Source organism: Drosophila innubila (assembly GCF_004354385.1).
Source record: "Drosophila innubila isolate TH190305 chromosome 2L unlocalized genomic scaffold, UK_Dinn_1.0 4_B_2L, whole genome shotgun sequence".
NCBI lineage: Eukaryota > Metazoa > Arthropoda > Insecta > Diptera > Drosophilidae > Drosophila > Drosophila innubila.
Genome location: NW_022995372.1, coordinates 16,324,592 through 16,343,713, shown reverse-complemented (window position 1 = coordinate 16,343,713; position 19,122 = coordinate 16,324,592). Strand labels below are relative to the sequence as shown.

The 19,122-nt window shown below is 34.7% G+C and overlaps 2 protein-coding genes across 2 annotated transcripts in view; both read right to left on the bottom strand.

Moving 5' to 3' along the window:
• LOC117779885 overlaps positions 1-19,105 on the bottom strand; it is a 38,821-nt gene extending 19,716 nt beyond the window's left edge. Inside the window, exon 1 of the mRNA XM_034616224.1 lies at positions 19,036-19,105. Within this exon, the coding sequence (XP_034472115.1) occupies positions 19,036-19,105 (70 nt within the window). The remainder of the gene's footprint in view (positions 1-19,035) is intronic.
• On the bottom strand, positions 5,728-7,289 carry LOC117780749 (phenoloxidase-activating factor 2-like). The gene is made up of 3 exons (XM_034617392.1): positions 6,806-7,289; positions 5,959-6,745; positions 5,728-5,845 (listed from the first exon to the last, which is right to left on the bottom strand). Exons 1-3 carry the CDS (start codon positions 7,199-7,201, stop codon positions 5,826-5,828), a joined length of 1,203 nt encoding a protein of 400 aa, XP_034473283.1. The 5' UTR covers positions 7,202-7,289; the 3' UTR covers positions 5,728-5,825.
• Positions 19,106-19,122: the final 17 nt, after the last annotated feature.

The following is a 19,122-nucleotide window of genomic DNA, read 5'->3' as shown; positions in this document are numbered from 1 at the left end:
AAAACCGCAAAGAGAGTGTATTAGTTTTGCGTGAATATATGTAACAGCCTGAAGGAGATGTGGCAGATCCAATAAAGTATATATATAAACCGAATTGATACAGACATATCCTTCTGTCCGTTGTCTGTCTTCTGTTCGTCCGTCAGTATGACAACTAGATATTAGAGACTGTAAAAGCTACAGATCATATAGCGCCATAGGAACGATTGATTTAAAATCAAGTATTAGAATTAAAAACTTTATATTTTTATGGAGATATCTTAATCAAAGTGACAGCCTTTACATCTAGGTCGGTCATATATATTCTGACCAAATCTGACCACTAAAACATTTAATATAGCGCTCTGTTAGGGCATCAAATTGTAGGCGAGTATAACAGCATCTAGGTGCCTGGGCACAGGGAATCCTACAGCTAAGTATTCTAAATATTTGCACATTAATTTTAATTAAGAAAGGACACTAAAAGGTAGATTCTCCATTTCCATTAAAAATGGGCAAAAAGGGTATAATAGTTTTGAGTGAAGGTGGCAGACCCCATAATGTATATATATTCTTGATCGGGATCTGGAGCCGAGTCGATTATTTTATATTAACATAAATATCCAGTCAAAATCTCAAAGCGAAGCGGAACTAAAAGTGGCCTGATGATTGCGACTGTTCCATTAGCTTATATTGGTTCATATACATGTACGGTGTATTAAACTCACACACACACACACACACCCATACAAATTCTGTAGAGTAGCTTTGTCACAAAAATTGGCCAAGTGAGTGGTAGACATTTTGACCTTATTGCTTTTAGCAAAAGCCAGAGCCAGAGAGCCAAAGAGTCAGAGAGTTACAGAGTCAGAGAGCTAGGTTAGAGACTGTTGTTTGTTTGTTTGACTGATTTGCTGTTGTTTATTTTGATTTCCGGTTCAAATACTCGAACCATGGAGGCTCCATGCACGGCCATCGCAAAGTTCCCGTTGCTTTCGATTTCAGCATTGATTGTGTTGTCGCTGCAGGAGGTCCTTAGCTACCTTCTACAGTCTGCTCCTCCGCCACTCCGCACCACTGCCCATCCGCTTTCTACTTCTCCTGTCAGAAACCTCTTGTCGTGTTTCGACCAGATTAGTATTGACAAACAGGCAACGGCAGGCTCAGGCACAGGAAGCAGCCTGGCGACAGTTAGGTAATTCAATAAACACCTACACACACATGCAGGCACACACACACATGTAGAAACTAAGCTAACCTGATCTTTAATTTGACCAGACAATTCGCGTTACGTATACGTTTTTTTTTAGTTCAACAGTTTTAGTTCAAAAGTTATTAAAGTTTGTTTTTGTTTTTCATCTCTCTTTCTCTCCCACGCTCTCTCTCTGCCATTGTCTCTATTTCTGTGAATTGGGCCTAATAAGCACTTCATAGCACTTTTTTAATAGCTGCCTATAAAATTCAAATTCAATTGAATTTCATTCAAATTTCACAGCATTATTATTTTCCATAAAAAATGCATTAATCGAGAATTTATGTGTTTGTTTACTTTTCTCTCGTTGTTATTTTTGATGTCGTTGATGTTGTGTAAAGTCATAATTTTCAATTTATGCTCTCAATGCTTTGCAATATTATTAACCATTAAATAAAAAACGTTAACATCAAACAACATTTATCTTTTAACTGAAATGCCTTTGTGCCGCTTTTTTTTAAAAGCTGCATATAAAATAATGTAAAATTAAGTATATTAACTATTTGTGAAAGTCTAGGCAGAAATTCTCTATTTGTCAAATGTCTTTATATTTAATTCGATGATTAATGCGGATTGGCGAAATTGACGAGCAACATTATCATCATCGTAATTAAGTTATAATACAAATTATGACTACAGCAAAAGCAGTAAGAAGTGCAATACAATTCAAATGCATATTATAATACGAATATTGATATCGCCATAAATTTTTCAAGTACATCATTTATATAGTACTCCAAAATTTGTACATTAATTGTCTTTAAGAATGGACACTGAAAGGACTAAATTGACTCGGCTGTTGATACTGATCAAGAATATATATACTTTATGGTGTCTGCCACGCCTTATTCTGCCTGTTACATACATTCAGCCATACACACAGGGTATAAAAAATAAATAAACAGAGGAAGATGAACGAAGACGAGAGAGAGAGAACGAGTATTGGGGAAAAAGTTTTTGGCAGCAAAGTTCTGCCAGCAATTAAATATATTTGTCACTTCGAAGCGGCTGACAAGCTGAACTTATCAAAAACCGCAGCGGAACAGGAGGCGGGGCAGCAAATGCAGCTGCACTTGACAGTGGCAAGGAGCAGGGGAAAGGGAAAGGAAAGGGATGAAATGAGTCAGTGGGGGAAGGGGGGGGCGGCATTGCATGTTTTGCTTGTCAAATATTAAACTGGCTGTTTGGCTCGGCTTCTTTTGGCAAAAAGGAAGTCTTTGCCAGTTTGCCACTTATTAAATGCTGGTAACCTTCCTTCCACAACCTCAAGCACGTCAACTAACTTGGCCAAAACCCGGGGTCTTGTGACAACTTTTTGAGCAAAAGTTTTCGCTCGGCTGCCAAACTGCTAAAAACCGTTTCTACTGTTCTTGAGCACTTGTTAACTGCGCTGACGCCAACTCTGGCTGTCGAGTCCTTTGTCCTTTTGCCATTTATAAAGTTTTAATCATGTAAAGCATACCAATAGGTAAATATGTATATAGGTTCACTTACTTATGTATGTGAATATACATATATAATATTTATATGAAAATGCCTCAATGTTCCCTTTGGCCCTTTCCAACTTGTCTGCAGTTGCTATGCAACATTTGACATACCTCTCAAGCAAAAGGTATACTCCACTATACTATATACAAGTTTTAAATGTAATGCAATTCCTGATTAAAGCTTAAAAATCGAACAATTGTTACATCAAAAGGATTTTTATTAGTCTATAATTTGATATGTTGTATTTTTTTAATGGAATTTAATTTGCTTTCATGAATTAATTGATGATGAATCACATAATTATGATAAATGTTTTAAAGAACAAAACGAGCGATTAACTGTTGTTTATGGTAAATTACAATTTAACTCTTTATTTTTTTACTTTTAAAAAGCTTGGAAGGAAATATGTAAATAAAAATTAAACTGAACATTTATATTATCATCAAATGAAAACACTAATAGTTTGTCTACATATTTCAAAGGATTTCCTGAATTTTAGTTAAAATTTTGCCAATAAAAAAAATAAATCCATGCTGGTATCCTGAATCCATTATTAAAGATTTGCAGAGAGGTTATCATAGGATTTGTTTTGTTAAGTGTAGAACTCTGGATGAAATTCTGGTGGCAAGAAGCAATTCAGTACCATTTCTACCTCAAAACGATGATACAAACCGGCAGTCGGAAATGAAGGGAGATTCAGGAGGGGAACTCTCTTCTTCTCCCAGAGGCTCTGCAGGGACACTCTGTATGCAGCCAAGTGGAATCAATTAATCTCTTTCCGTAAACATTTGCCAGACCCAGCAACAGCAGCCTGTACAGCAATAACAAACATGAAAGGAGACGCCAAGTTCTAAGCAGCCAAAAATATGAGACTTCAGCTGAAGACGAGAGGGGAGAATGGTGGATGGGGATGAAGATGGAGTTTGAGATGGAGATGGAGCTGGAGAAATGAGATTGGGTTGGCTACTCTGTACGGTCGCTGAGTGAAATGTTTCAGAAAGTGCAGCTTGCAGCAATGAAAAATGATAAATTTCACTGGGTAGTGACAGTCAACCCCCAAACCCAAACCCAAGCCCAAACCGAAACTTAAACCGAAAATCAACTCAAACCAAAGGCAACCCCATGACAACCCCTCACTTCTTTACTGGCGCTCTTTTATTATTTATCAAGCTTATTACGAGAGCAGTAGCTCCATCCAGGAGCGTAAAAGGATCAGGGAAGTTGGCAAAGGGAACAAGGAGCAGCCTTCAACTGCAACTGTGCAGGGAGTCGCCTTTGCAGTTTCAGTTTGCCGCCTCGTTTGATATTGAAAAATTATTGCTTTTTATGAAATAGTGTCATAAATTATTCGTAATACATTAACAATTATTTAGTAGTTGTTTTTGTAGCGTCTTCTCAAATGCGTGATATATTGCCAGGCACTTACTCAAGTGACTCCAAAACGAACTCAGACTCAAATTCAGTCTATGAATCTCGATTCAGTCTTAGTTTAAACACATCAATTAATTTCATTTGGCAATCAATTACCTAAAATGGAAGATACAAAATGAAGATTAGGCTTTAGCCAAACTTATGATTATACAATTTAATAAGCTAATACATATCTTCAATTTAAATAAAAACAAAAGTCAATTGCGGGCATTGATAAATTAACTCAGTAATTATCATGTATTTAGTTTATTTAATAAGGTGCTCAAATATGTTTAAGTTAATAATAATAAATATATTTCAGATTTAAATTAATTTCCTTAAATAACTTGATTGCACATGTGAAATATTGGCTAACATTTATATTTGATTATGTTATAAGATAAAAATATTTATAAAATATATTTAGTAAAGATTATTGAATTAGGAACTTAGTTGCTCAGATTTAAAATTGTGGATAATTTATTTCCCCTAATATTTAATACCTATTTTTTACCCCATCGCCATTTTTGATATCTAACTATATATAAGTTGACAGCAAGCTAAATGAATAAACACCGCAGGAGGCAGAAAGAGAAATCAGCTCGCAGGATTCAGGACCTGTCGCAAATAACTGAGAGTCAGTGCAGAGGACGTTTTATTGATTTATCACTTTTGGAGTGAGTTATAATTGGTTTACGACGAGGCATATTTATGATTGCCTTATGGTCGTTTCTTTGGCATTTGTGGAACTGGGTCTTAAATTAGCGCTTAAGTGTGTTAAGTTTAATTATAATTGACGCAATTTGATGAATTTTTCCCATGAAATTGTGTCAAGTGATTAATGCCCTAAGCCTTTGGCATTGTCTAGTGATTTACAAAGTGTTTAAACTTATTAATTATGGGTAATTAAATTGTGTGTTACATGGAATGTGGGAAGCAACTGTCGCTGCCTTTCGGCAGACACTGTACGCAATACACAATTTTCTCTGGAATGTCAAGTTTGAATTGAAATGCCTAACTAGAGGGTTCTATACTAAATATATATGTATGGAAATAAAAGGTACATTCTAGTTTTATGCATTGTTTGTGTAGGGAGAGTAACAGCGAACAGGCTGGCAAAACAACCAGCGGCCATTTGAAGCAAATTATTTTTAATCATCCCGTTGGCACCTAAACAAACAAACAGCCGACTATCATTTTTAAAGGGCTCACATTGAGGTCAACCAACAAAATTTCGCTGGATTTCGGCCCTGTTTGCCATCAGTCTGGTTGTTTTTTGGGCATGTGCGTGTGCCGACGATTTTGTTGTTGATCTCCTAAAAATGTTAACAAATCATTAACATCTAACGAGGAAGGAGAACGGGCTAAAAGTCGACTCTGTGACGCTCTTATTTCAGAATAAAATTTAAACTCACGACAAAGGATGTTTATTTTGAGGGGCTATCTCGAAGGAAGTTTCCTCAACTCTTTTAGTTAGCTACTTCAATTTTCTATAAGTAAATTCAAGCTTTTTTCTTGTAGACCTTACTTCTTATGTTTTTTCAAGAAGCATGCTAAAAATAAATTTGTGTCAACCTTCCGTAATTAAAAACAAGTTATCTTTGTAAAATCAAAATAATCAATAATTCTATTTTAATAATTTGAAGTTAGGATTACATCATTTTATAGATTTAAGAATTCAAGATAGTAAAAATATTTATAATTTGGGCCCAACATCTACATTCTGAAGTAAGTCTGGGGCTAAATTAGTTCTTATAGGATAGGATTACATCATTTTATAGATTTAAGAATTCAAGATAGTAAAAATATTTATAATTTGGGCCCAACATCTACATTCTGAAGTAAGTCTGGGTTTAAATTAGTTCTTATCCATGGTGCAAAATATTGTGCAAATGCATAAATATCCGGCATTCGATTGCTGGCGAACTGAGCAGATTTCCAGCCACAATTGGCTAACCCGACCAAAGTGTATTGCTGGGGGGATTTTAAGAAGGGACAAACAAGCGGGGATCCATTATCGACACCGCAGGCTTTGATATCCGGTTCGGCTCTAATACAAATGACGTTCTCGCGTATGAAATCGCCAAACCAATTGATATTTTGTTTCGTTATTGTATTTTCGCAATCGTTGGCGTTCATTGGGAAAATGGAGAAAGATCGCAGAGCTGAGTTTTGATTTCCCCAGTTTGTGACTTGGCATTTGTTTAAATCGATTCCAGCCAATGAGTCGGACAAACAAATGGGTTTTATGTATTCCACATCACTGAATCGCATCTTCAGTTGAATCAGAGCAATGTCATTGTACTTCTTATTGTTTTTGAAGTTCTCGTGTAGTATGATCAGCTCAACCAGGCGTCTCTGAGGTGGATACGTTTGCTTGCTGTCCGGCAATGTCCATTCCCCGCCTACGACCCTAATTTTATCCGGATTCTTTCCATCCAGCTTGGAAGCACTAGTAATAACTTTATCTCCGCTTATTAGGACACCGGTAGCTATGAACTCCTCTCCCTCGAAAACAGCGATCATCCAGGGGAACTCAGTGATTTCGGCTTGCCTTTTGGCTCCCACTTGAAAAGGTCGATTTGGGGTCACCTCTATGCCATAGCCGCACATATTCTGCCATGGAAATTTGATAGTATTTCGGAATATTTGTTAATTAAACTCATGTGCTAATACCTGATTATAAATTGGTGACCCTTTGACTCCACAACAGAACTTATCATTGGCACACTTCCCAAAGGTTTTATATCTGCACTGTTCTTTCGGTACACATACTCTTTGTGGTCCACATTGTTGATCAGCCTGAGCGGGTGCCTCAGTTTGTGTTGCAAGTCTATCAGTCGTTAATTGCTCGTCTTCTTTTGGAATATTCGCGATACTCTCTTCAATCTCATAAAATGTTTTATTCAGTACATCATCCAAAAGTATTTGATTTTGTCTCGAAATATCAAAAACTTGAAGTAACTTCGATCTTAGTGCCGTTTTCTCACTTCCCAAGTCAATTTCAGCAGCTCTGATTGAACTCGGCATACAACTGCAAAGTACAAAAATTAAGCCTAGTACTTCACGCATTTTATTCTTTTCACGATTATCTATAGGTTTATTTCATCCAAGCTTAAACTCAATTAAAATAAATCAGCAGGAGATATTAAAATTCCAACTGCACAGTCGTGAATCTGAATGATTACTAAATATTCTGAAAATGATCGCATTCTCAATTCGAAGCTAAAGAGATTTAAATACATATATGATTTGTATAATCAGTACTATTTATATAACTTAGAGCCAGGCATGCTCTGATATTTCTTTAGCTCAGCTAGACTTTTGTTATCATCGGAATTCCCCAAGAGCGACTAAATAAAAATATATTCTTTTTTGAAATACAAAATTTAAATCTTCAAATATAAATTTGTATTATACGTATACATTTTTTTTTAATATTTTATGTATATATTCTTAACTATATGAATATATTGAACATTTACAAAATACTTCAAAGATATCTAACTGTCCGTCGGTCTAAGTATACAATTAAATTATTTCATTCTTTTTTTATTAATTATCTTTATCTCTTTTTAGTTAAATTTGCTTCGGCATTAGAATTACTATAATTATTAAAAGTCAATTTCAAACTCTTAAATTGCTTAGTATATCTTATATGTTAAAAGTTAGTTTATTTTTTATATTCTTTAAACGTTTGCGGTCAGAAAATATAATAGTCAAATACTCTTGATTGCAGCAATTTTATTTGATTTTTGATTCCAGTACTTAATGGGCGACAAATACATGCTTATCAGCAATGAAATTAAAGGCGGACACACACATTCAGACACACACAGACACACATGGAGATGGGGAACATTTGTTTAGCTAAACAAACAATAAAAGTGTACTCACACTAACACATATGTACATACGTACATATATATGCGTAGATAGTCGAGTATGCGGAAGCACTTGAAGCAGGTAGTGTGAAGGGGGTGATGTGGTGTAGGTGAAGGCGGGGGCGGGGTAGTAAAAGCTCTTCGACACCCGGTTGCACATATGTTTATAATGGCTTTTTTTAACTGCCAGCAACTATGCCCAGAGAAAGAGAGAGAGCCGTGTGGTATTGTAGGGTATTGCAAGTTGCGTGACTTTATCTATACTACATATACTGTTAATATATAATATTTTAATTTTATTATTTTAATATTGAATTAATTGCTAGAAAATTCTCCAAAACATCAATCTGTGTCACTAAACATAATTTTTCAATAAACAAACATTCTTCTCTCATTCTGCATTTCACTTACAGCAGTATTCAAAAAGAATTTTAAAAAGTATTAAAATTTTTGGAGTGTTTAAACTAAAAGTATTCCCGATAGTATGTTTATTTATCGAAGCAGAAAGTAATTGTAAATATAGGGTATTAGCAAAGTCTTGGTATACTGTATTTTCAAGAAATATCAGTCTTTATTATCAGTACCATTTTTCCAACTAACTCAATGATTTATCTGGCTTTCATTCTGTCCAAGTGTTATTCCAACTATGGAAAACCTTATCAGCTTCTCAGTCAATTGGGGTTTTTATATACTAATTCATTGCAGTACTTAATAAATTTAATTTTATTAAAACTATGATTGTTATGACCTAAGACAAATATTGCTAGAATATAAACAACATTAAGCATCAAATCATAATTGATGAACATTATATTAATATTTTGAATTTAATTACTTTAAAGTATACTTGCAAAATTAATTTAATATTTAGATAATTAAATTTGCTAGAAAATTTCGCAACATTTTTGATAACAATTTCATTATTTAAAAAACCAAATAAATTTTTTATCTCTGCATTAATTTTGTAGCAGTACATTGTAGTGTAATTTCAAGTCGCAGTACAAAACAAAAGTTTTTTCTTCTATTGCCGATTGTGTTCTTGTTTTTATTGTTCTGCCTCGTGTCTCGTGTATTTTAATTGCGGCGTTACTGCAGTGTTGTAAGCACACACATGCTTTTCCTTATCCCTTATCTGTCTTTCCATTTCCCTCCCTCTTTCCATTTTCTACTTTCTCTCTCCCTCTCTTACTTTCTTTCTTTCTCTTCTTTACGTTGGAAACAGGAAGTCAATGACTTTGTCGCTTTGCCGTCGAGCCGTTTATATAAATAGAGCTGTTAGCACTAGTTTTAGTAGCCATTGTTGTTGTTGTAGTTGATGTTGTTGTTGCTGTTGTTGTTTTAATTATGCGCCTTTTGCCACTTTGGCCGAATAGCACGCAAGCCCAAAACGGAACCTGGTCCGGGGCATTAAGTCATTAAGTTTTATTGGCAACATCGCGTCGAGCTGAGTTTCCTTCCTTGTTAGGGTTAATCATTAGGGTTAATTGTTTAAATTAAAGCGCATTTGCTGTTCAGCATTTAAATTACAGCAACAACACCGGCAAACATGAGGTATGTAGAAGAAGTACAAGAAGAAGGGAACGCAAACTGAACCGATACATAACATAAATCATTGTTGGCATTTTTAAATTGGCTTTTACGCCGACACATTCCGCCGGCCAGGATTAAGTCGAGGTATGCAAAAAGGGGCTAACGGGACTCGGCATCACGTAAACCTTACCGAGAGAGAGTTCTCCGCTCCAACTGGAGATTCATTCCGGAGCATAAATATACACACATATACGTGGAGCAAGTGCAGGCGAAAACGGAAATTTAACAAAAATTCAGTCAATTTGAATAAGCCCTGGTCAGAACAGGGCGTGAACAGGATAGGTAAAAAGAAACAGACACAGCAACAGAAAGAAGAATCATTTTAATAACAATGAAAGCGAAAACCAAAACCAGAAGCAAAAGCAGTACGAAAACGAATGAAGGGAAATGCAAGTTCACTTATTGTAAAAAATTTATCGACGGCAACAACACAGCAGGTGAACCCAAAAGCTGACCAAAAGAAAAAGCAAATGAAAATTGGAAAATCGTGTGAAGTAAGAAATAAGTTATGGGGTCGTGATAGACATTCCTAATAAGTGAAAGACCTTTCATTAGTGAGTTGAAATTTCAGCTAAAATAAACTATAAATAGTGAACTGTTTTCTGCCTTAGCTCCACTGATTTCCTTATGATCTTCTCCATGGTCACTTGACAAATAAATAACTAACGTAGAACTGCTTAGACTATTAATTTTTCTGGAACTGAATTTTATATAAATAAAAGTTGTTAAAATTAATCTTAATACTTTTCTTGCGCCAGTTGCAATTGAATATATTTAAAATTATGATTCCAAAATATTAAATTTTCTACTGTTTTCATCCCAAATTTATTCTCTTTGTTTCTCTTTAAAAAAGTCACTGTCATCCTTCCATTTTCCTTCTATCCCAATCTGATTTAATTTCCTTCCCCATCCTTAATGTCATTCCTTTCCTATCATAACATCATCATAAACAAAATGAAATTTCTTTTTCGAACTATAAATAAGCAGTTTTCAGAAATAAGTTCAATTAATCGATTGCCATATTTCATGCTAACTTCAACTTTTATTTTTGCCTGCGAAATCCGTTTGAATTGTCGTCTGGCACGCAAGGAAATAGAATTAATATATATAAAACTCAATCAACTGTACGAATGTCCAGGAAAATCCTTTGGGCGATCCTAAACACAATTCGGCTAAGAAACTTTCCATGTTGCCAATAAGTTTTGGGCAACCGTTTCGATAACTTTAGCAAATACTTCACTGCAGAGTGAGGAAGAGAGACTGTGGGGGGAGAGGTAGGAAGGACATAAAACCAAAACGCAATTGCTGTCAATTGTAGCTGGGAAATTGCTGAGCGCAGAAAAGTATGCAACATGAAATTATGAACGTTGCCACAAGAAGGCCAAAGGCGAAAAACTTTTCATTGTACGACAACAAGAGTAACAAGAACAACAACAACAACAACCACAACAACTGTTGTCCAAAGTTTTCATCAGTATTAGTGTGGGCTGTGCCACGCCCTCTCGTTGCCAGTGCTGAGCTGTCTAATGCATTGATTGATGAGCATGTCATGAACTTATGACATTGATAGTTATAAATTATTATTATTTCGACATTCTGCTTTTTGCAGCAACAAACGCTAAAAACTTGTTCCAACTTCTTCTTCTTCTTTTGGCTCTTTCTCTTGGCCGGGCCAATGGCAAGTGCATAAAGCATTTGACAACTAATTTACATTTAAAATGCGCCCATGGAGGAATGCGAGATGTTGAGGCAAACAAATGATATCTGAGGAAACTGAGCAAAATGCTTTTCCATCTATATTCTTTTTTAGATTCTTCCTATAGTCGATGACGAATCACGCTTCTTCATGTCTGTCGAAAGAGCTGACAATGGAGCTCAGCCATTTGAATGGGAATGTTTTGTTGTCCCTCTTTTTATTGTTATCAATAAGGCAAGTCAAGAGTGTGAGCAAATGAGGGTTGTCTTCGGACAAAGAGGCATACAAAAGCCAATTCATTAACCAGACAACGAGGAGAGAGAGAAACTGATGATGATCATGTTTAGAAGAAACAACAAGCCGTTATATAATGGCAGACAAATTTATAGGAAAGGTAATGTCAAAACTTTAGTCGGCAGCTATTCAATTCTGTTGTAAGGCTAAAATATTTGCAAAAACAAAAACGATGGGACAACAAGTTCCAGAAAATGTTGATTAATCGGACAAGTTGGTGACAGCAAATAAAATTGCAAATCGCAAATGAAGCAAATAATAGATGAAACTATAAAAAAATGGCAGAGTTTTTCATTTTCCATGCTTTACTTAAATTTATTTATTTTTAAAACCTTTATGAAGTCTGCTCATATTATATTCAGTTTAATACACAGAAAAAATTCCTGAATTTGGCACCTATTTATTCCAAATTTCAATCTGTCTTTAATTGTATATTAATTAATTAATGTTGTTTCTACGAAATAAATTTAAGAATCTTTACTATTAAATGAATACAAATTATAAAAGAAATTAACAAAAATAAAAAATGTTTGTTATTTAGGTTTTATTTTTGTCCAATAAAATAAATAAGTTCAAAAAATGTATCCTATTTCTGATAAAGGTTTTCAGAGCATAGTAATGTTTTAAAGGAATCTGCTTTTAGTTTTTATGGTCGGTTCAATACGATAACAAGTTGTTTACCATAAATAATCAGCGAAAATTTATAGACACACCCATATATAAATATGTAGAGCACAATTCCCGCATCGCCTCCCGAGCGAACCACAAAATGACCAAACATATTTCCTGTTTTGAGTTTTGTTTGTTTCTCACTTTGCTTTGTGGCCATTTTCCATCGTTTCGTTGTGGTCACTTTTGGGCCGCAGTTTGCTGTTTATCATTTTGGCATCTTCATTGCTGTCATTAAGCTCGCATTATGCTACCCACTGTCCCCCTCACTTCCTCCCCACCTGTTTTCCTTTTCCGAACTACCTGACGTTTTATAAATGTTTCAAAAATATACACACACACACACAGTTATAGACACAGTCCTTGCTCGGCTGGCACAATATTTATAAAGAGAAATTTGATAAATGCTTCTTGGGGGTTTATTTAATGCGCGCCAAGTGCGTTCATTGTGCGAAATAATAAAAAGAAAATGAGTCCAAACAGGAAAGCAAAATAAATACAGGGGCATTTTCATATTTCCCTTCTGTTACCTCTCCTGCTTCTTCTTCCCTTGAATGCTGCTTAGGTGAAAAAAGCAAGAAAAAAATGTGCCAACGATTTCATTTTTAAAGTGATTTCAAGCTGGCTTTGAGTTTGAGTTATTGGCAAAGTTTACAATGTTTTGCATAGGAAAATTGTAAGCAAAAAAGTAGAAAAAGTCTCAAGTTAGTGAGAGCAAAAAGAATTATTAATATGACAGTTATGGGCAGCACTTTGAATAAATTTTGATAGTAGTTCCGAACACTTCAATAATCAACTAAATTTGTAATAAATAAAGTATTTTCAGTAATTGGAGAAAGCTTTAAATTTAAACAAAATGCAGTTTGAATTCTGAACCAAATCTTTATTTTAATCCCCTCTAACAGCTTGCTCTCTTTATTTCCTGAAACACCCAAATAATATACTAAATTAGCATTATTCAGAGCATTTCCCGAGCTATGAATACGCAATGTTCGCCAGGGATGCCAAAAGATGGTTTGCCTGTAAACCACAAGTAACCGCAGACGGCACAGAAACATCCATCAATTTACAAGCATATAAATACACACACACATGTTCATATATGTATATAAATATTGTATATTAATTTCCATGCGTCACGTTTTTGGCCTGTTGATGATGATTATGATGGGAATATGATGATAATGCCGTAAAAACATACGACGGCGCTGCGGTGGCATCTTTTCATGATGATCAAAATACTGATGATGATACTGATGATGATGATGATGACGTGAATCTGTTGCAGACGATACCCCAAAAACTGACGCCAACTCCATTGGGTGCGTTTACTTCAGCAATCAAAAGTTTTTTTCCCTTTTCGCCTTCCTTTTTGCCACGCCCACATATGAACACTTGAGCATAATATAATTTTCAGCACATTTTCTGCATATTCATCAACATTTTTGTCTTTAACATTTATTTTTCTTCTTTTTTTAAGTGGATTTCTGCTGCTTTTCTGCCATATCTCCATTTGGTTTTTGTTTATGTTTGGATATGGTCATATAATTTTTATTGTTTTATTTTGGATGACGCATAAGAGTCAAGTGGTTACGGTTCGGTATTTATTGAACTCCTTTTCCTGTTATTATATTTCTCATACTACTTAAAACTTTTCATTAGTGGTCAGTTATTTGGATTTTGAATGCTAAATAAAAGTTGAAATATATTTCTTATAACGACTTTTCTTTTCTTTATAGCTAAGAACAATTTTAATTCATTTTTATGGCACTTATATGACTGGAAGATTCAATTCAGCAATTTTTTTGAGCTTTGCTCTGTTATCTTTCTAGAAACTGCAAATATCCAGCAGCCGAGTAATTTAAAAAAATATGTTGCACACTTTTAAGAGCCTCATTTTATCATGGCGCCTCTGACAAAATTCGTAGCATACTTACAAGCTGTTTTGTTAAAAATATAAATAATTTTGAGACAACAGAATTTTGTGACTTCTAAAATATGTCGCATAGTTGTAATCTTTCACATTTATTTGTTTGTTTTTATAACCAAATGTGAGCAAAATTTCCCGAGAGTTAAGAAGCGCACCTTTATGTACTATATGGGATTTAATTAACACCTATTATTGAAATTGAGGAACTTGTGCTAAGTATATTACAAAAGTATAGTATATAGTATGCTGTGTAAGCATAACCATCTTAATCACCCAAAGTTTTACTATGACTCATAGAATAAATTATAACCATTTAAAAAAAATAAATCTTTTTAAGTCTGCTTTTATATTGCTTAAGCCATGAATGTTTTTGGTTGGCTCTAAAGCCTGAAACTTCAATGCAGCACAACAAGCGGAAACAAGGTCATTATAATCATACCTAACATATATGTATGTTAACCTGAAAAGTAGGGAAGAGAGGGAGAGGGGCTTTGTACGAGAAATTATATCGCAAAGTGTTGGTTAGCAAAACTCAAGCGGGACTCTGGTAGTCAAACAACAAATAGAATGCAGGGATAAAGCAAGTGCATATAATGCACCGCAGCTTGAACAACCACGAGTAATAATAGTCACATCAACAACAACAACAACATCAAAAACACAAAGTCTGTGTGCGAATACAACAATTATTTTAAATTGCAAGCAAAAATATTTGCTCCCTCATAATTGGCAGTAGGCACAACTGAGTGAATAAACAACAACAACAAGAACAACGAGTTGTACAAATAGCAGCACTTACAATTGTTGTTGCTGTGATTGTACAATTTTGCGCATTTTCATTAAATTTAATATACTGCGATTTTTTTGCTCACAACTCCTGCCCTGCAAAAGACGTCGTCGCCATCTCCCATTGTCTGGCCGCATTAGCACTTGCGCCAGCGCAGCAACAACTTTAACTAGAGCAACAACAACAGCTTCAACAATAACTCGGACATAACAAAACATTTCACTTCCTGAGCCAGTGAGAACTTAATGAAAAAAAGTACCACAAGCAGGTAGAAGCAGGCAAAAAAAAAACATTAACAAAAGCAGAATGACAAAGAACTTTGTGTGGAGAAGTGGTAAGAGAAGAAGGTTTTGAGCTGGGAAAATTGCCAGTGGGGATTTCTTGAGGACGCGGTGACGCATTCAACAGCTTGGAAGTAATAGACCCCCAAACAAAAACACATTTCAACGAATGGCTCAAGGAAAATACTCGTAATAGAGATATGGCTGGGAACTAAAAACTCTACGAAGTATGGTATTATATGTATTTGACTTTAAATAGGTTCGTTGTAAGTCAATTGCAAAAGACAACAGACACCTAATTAAGAGTACTTGTATAGCATTTGGAGGCGTCTGTATTCTAAATCAATTATGAGGCAAAGTTTGCAAGCTCTCGATTTTTCAATCAATTAAAAACGATTTGATTTTTTTTCTTTTTTCTATACATATATTATATTGAATACCATCAATAACAATAATATTCATAAATATGATAAGACATAAATCACAAAGTAGCAGGCTTCGCAAAGTGCCGGGAGTCCTGCTGCAGGACCCAGACCAGGAACAGGAACAGGACGAGGACTCTTAGTCGAGGCATTTGGTCACACAAAGCACGTGCGTCTCTGGAAATGATGCGGCTGAGGATTGAGGATTGAGGTTGGAAGTGTGAGGGAACAGGCAAGCTGGCTAAGTAGTTGTTGGATGTAAAGCGAAGGATACAGGGCGCAGGACATGGAACGCAGGATGTCTGGTGACGCGGTCACGCCGTCACGCGGCGCTGTCATAGCGCAATAAAAATAAAAATCTAATTAGTATGCCGTTGACAGTTTAATCGTGATTACGCTGGCAAAAATTCCAACCAGCCAAAACACAACAAAAAACGAGCGAAATAGAGAAGGGAATAATAAAAAGAGAGAGTGAGAGGGGGGAGCAAGAGAGATTTGTGAACAGGCCAACAGTTGATTCTTGTTGTTCTCCATTTTGTTGCTGGTTTGTGCTTGGCATTTCCGGCAGCCGCCGACATTGTGTGCGTGCCACAACAAATATGTGTGTGTTGGAGTGTGTGTGTAATTGGGTGTGTTGGAGTTGGAGTGTGTGAAAGTTTTAAGGAGCAGATCCCAGTGCATGCAAATGGTTACAAAAATATATTCTTCCAAAATAATAATAATTTAGACTGCAACGAGGGACGACCAAGAAATATATAGGAATTGTGTACGGTATGTAAACTAAAATTCAATCATTATTTTAAAATTTGAGTGAGAAACTTTACATTACATAACTAGCTAAGTAAATAGTTAGCCGATGGAGTTTTCAGCTCTTTATTTAAACGTACTGAAAGTTAAACTTCACTAGCAAAATTATAATAAAATAATTTATTATTCAATAATGTGTTATTAAAAATTCTGTTCGCTACTCGATTATCTTATCTATCAAATAAAAAGAAATATTATTATTATTATTATTATTATTATTATTATTATTATTATTTATTATTATTATTATTATTATTATTATTATTATTATTATTATTATTATTATTATTATTATTATTATTATTATTATTATTATTATTATTATTATTATTATTATTATTATTATTATTATTATTATTATTATTATTATTATTATTATTATTATTATTATTATTATTATTATTATTATTATTATTATTATTATTATTATTATTATTATTATTATTATTATTATTATTATTATTATTATTATTATTATTATTATTATTATTATTATTATTATTAACATTTTAGTAAACTGAATTTTGATCACATTGCAGCTTACCATTATACAGCATTCCTAGAAGAGTCCGCAGATCAAATATCCTTCATTTAGTTATAGTCTTGTTATGTTTGTTTCATTATATAATAATAGTTTAACAACAATAATTTCATTAGTTATTCGTCTATTGCCTTAAGCCAAAGCACGTCGAATATAAATAACATCATGCAACTCAGGCATTACTTTCAATGTATCCTCTACTGTATGAGTGTGTATGTAAGGTACGTGCGACATACACATGCCACGCCCCACTATCCACTGCCCCCCTTTTTGTTGGCCATTGAAATGCGTGTCTAGTGAAGGATACGCGCGACGTGATTGAAATTTTCGAACAGGCGTCGCTTTTTTTTTCCTATTCGTGTGGGTGTGAATATATGTGTGTGTGTGTGTATGTGTGTGTGTCTGTGTGTGTGTGTGTGGTAAGGCACCTTAAAAAATGACTAACTTGACTGGCACGTCAGTTGGTCGCATGTCTGTCAAGAGTCAACAGTCAAAATCAAGCTGTTGTTGGGCTAGACCGGAAACGGAAGTCGCTTTGATGAATTGCCTTAGCCCCCGACCTCTCACAACTAGCCTAATAGTAAAGTAAACTTGTAGCTGCAGCGCATTAACAAGCGAAATTCAAGTTCAACTGTTGAGTTTTTCAGTATTTTAATATCAAATGCTAAAATAAAGTTAGACGAGCGTAAAGCAGGGATTTATGAGCGAGCACTTTGAGAACAACAAGGACTACACTCGAATCTAGTAATTCGTCGACAGTCTGTCGTAAAATTCAAAAAGATGGTGAAAAAGAGACAAGCAGTTAAAACGGAAATATAAAACGTTATTAAAGCTACCGGAAATGCAGACAAAGCTACAAGTCATTGCAGCCATTTTGCCTAAAGTGTCAGACGGCGACACATAACGGAAAACTGAAGGGCGAAATTGAAAATGGAATCATTTTCATAAAGAAAAGAGCGAAGAGGCGTCGAACTATGGAATGGGGGCGTGGCGAGCATGGATTCAAATTACAATGAGCAAAAAAATATTAAAAAGCAAAGTAAATGCTGGAAATAATAATAAAATTTTTTTATGAATGCGAATCCAACTGCTATGACAGTCCAGGATAAAGGACAAAGGACTTGCAAGTGCTGAAAAGCCATAAAAAATGACATTGACAGCATAAAAAAAAACAGCGAAAAGCTGATAAAAGTCATAAATTAATGCAGACAAATGTCGAGAAGCAAATTACCTGAGAAATGTAAAATGCAAAGGATTATTCAAGCAAAATGGTTCTCCACTAAATAATTTATAATTTCTCAATTTCCTAAAAAAAGAAATTTTCGAGAAAATTGCATGTGAAAAATTTGGCCAACAATTTTTTATACACTTAAGCTTGATTAATGTTATTGTATCTGCTCATAAAATTTTAAAAATCTATATAAATATTTCATTAATGTTATGGATAGTGTTGGAAAAAGGGTTTTTAAGTTTATTAAGGCTTCTATAGACATATGATTTCTTAAAACATAATTTCAGTAATGAATAAATTAAAATTGTAATAGTTCGATTGCGTTTCTAAATATATTTTCTACTAGTTTATGTCCTAAGTGATGAACTTTTAAGTAAAGTTGCAGTACAGTAGCACCATTTGTGTGTTGTCGTTTCACAACACTAAATTAATTGTGGTTTTCAATATTTCTGGACACAGTTTACCTTTCGCATTTGCTGCATTACGGAAACAAACTGCAGTTTGAGGTTGCTTATTGCATTTCTGCGGTTTTTCAATTTGTCTGTATGTGTGTGGGTGTGTGAGTGTGTGACAGAATGAATGTCGAGCAAACTGAGTAAACAGTGAAGCCTCAACCGCTTCATCATTAGCCATAAACTATACAAGGAACACAGTAGCAAATATTTTCTGGATGAATTTAGACTGTGTCAGGTGTTGGACAGCTTTTAATGCATGCAACAGGCAGCTGGTCACACCTCAAATTAAACCTTTAATTTAGAAGCTGTCCACACTCACCTGGTAATGTTGTGAGGCAGGCAACGCTGATGATGACAATCTTGGCAAGTTCGATCCTTGGCAGCGGCATTTTGTTCATTTATATAA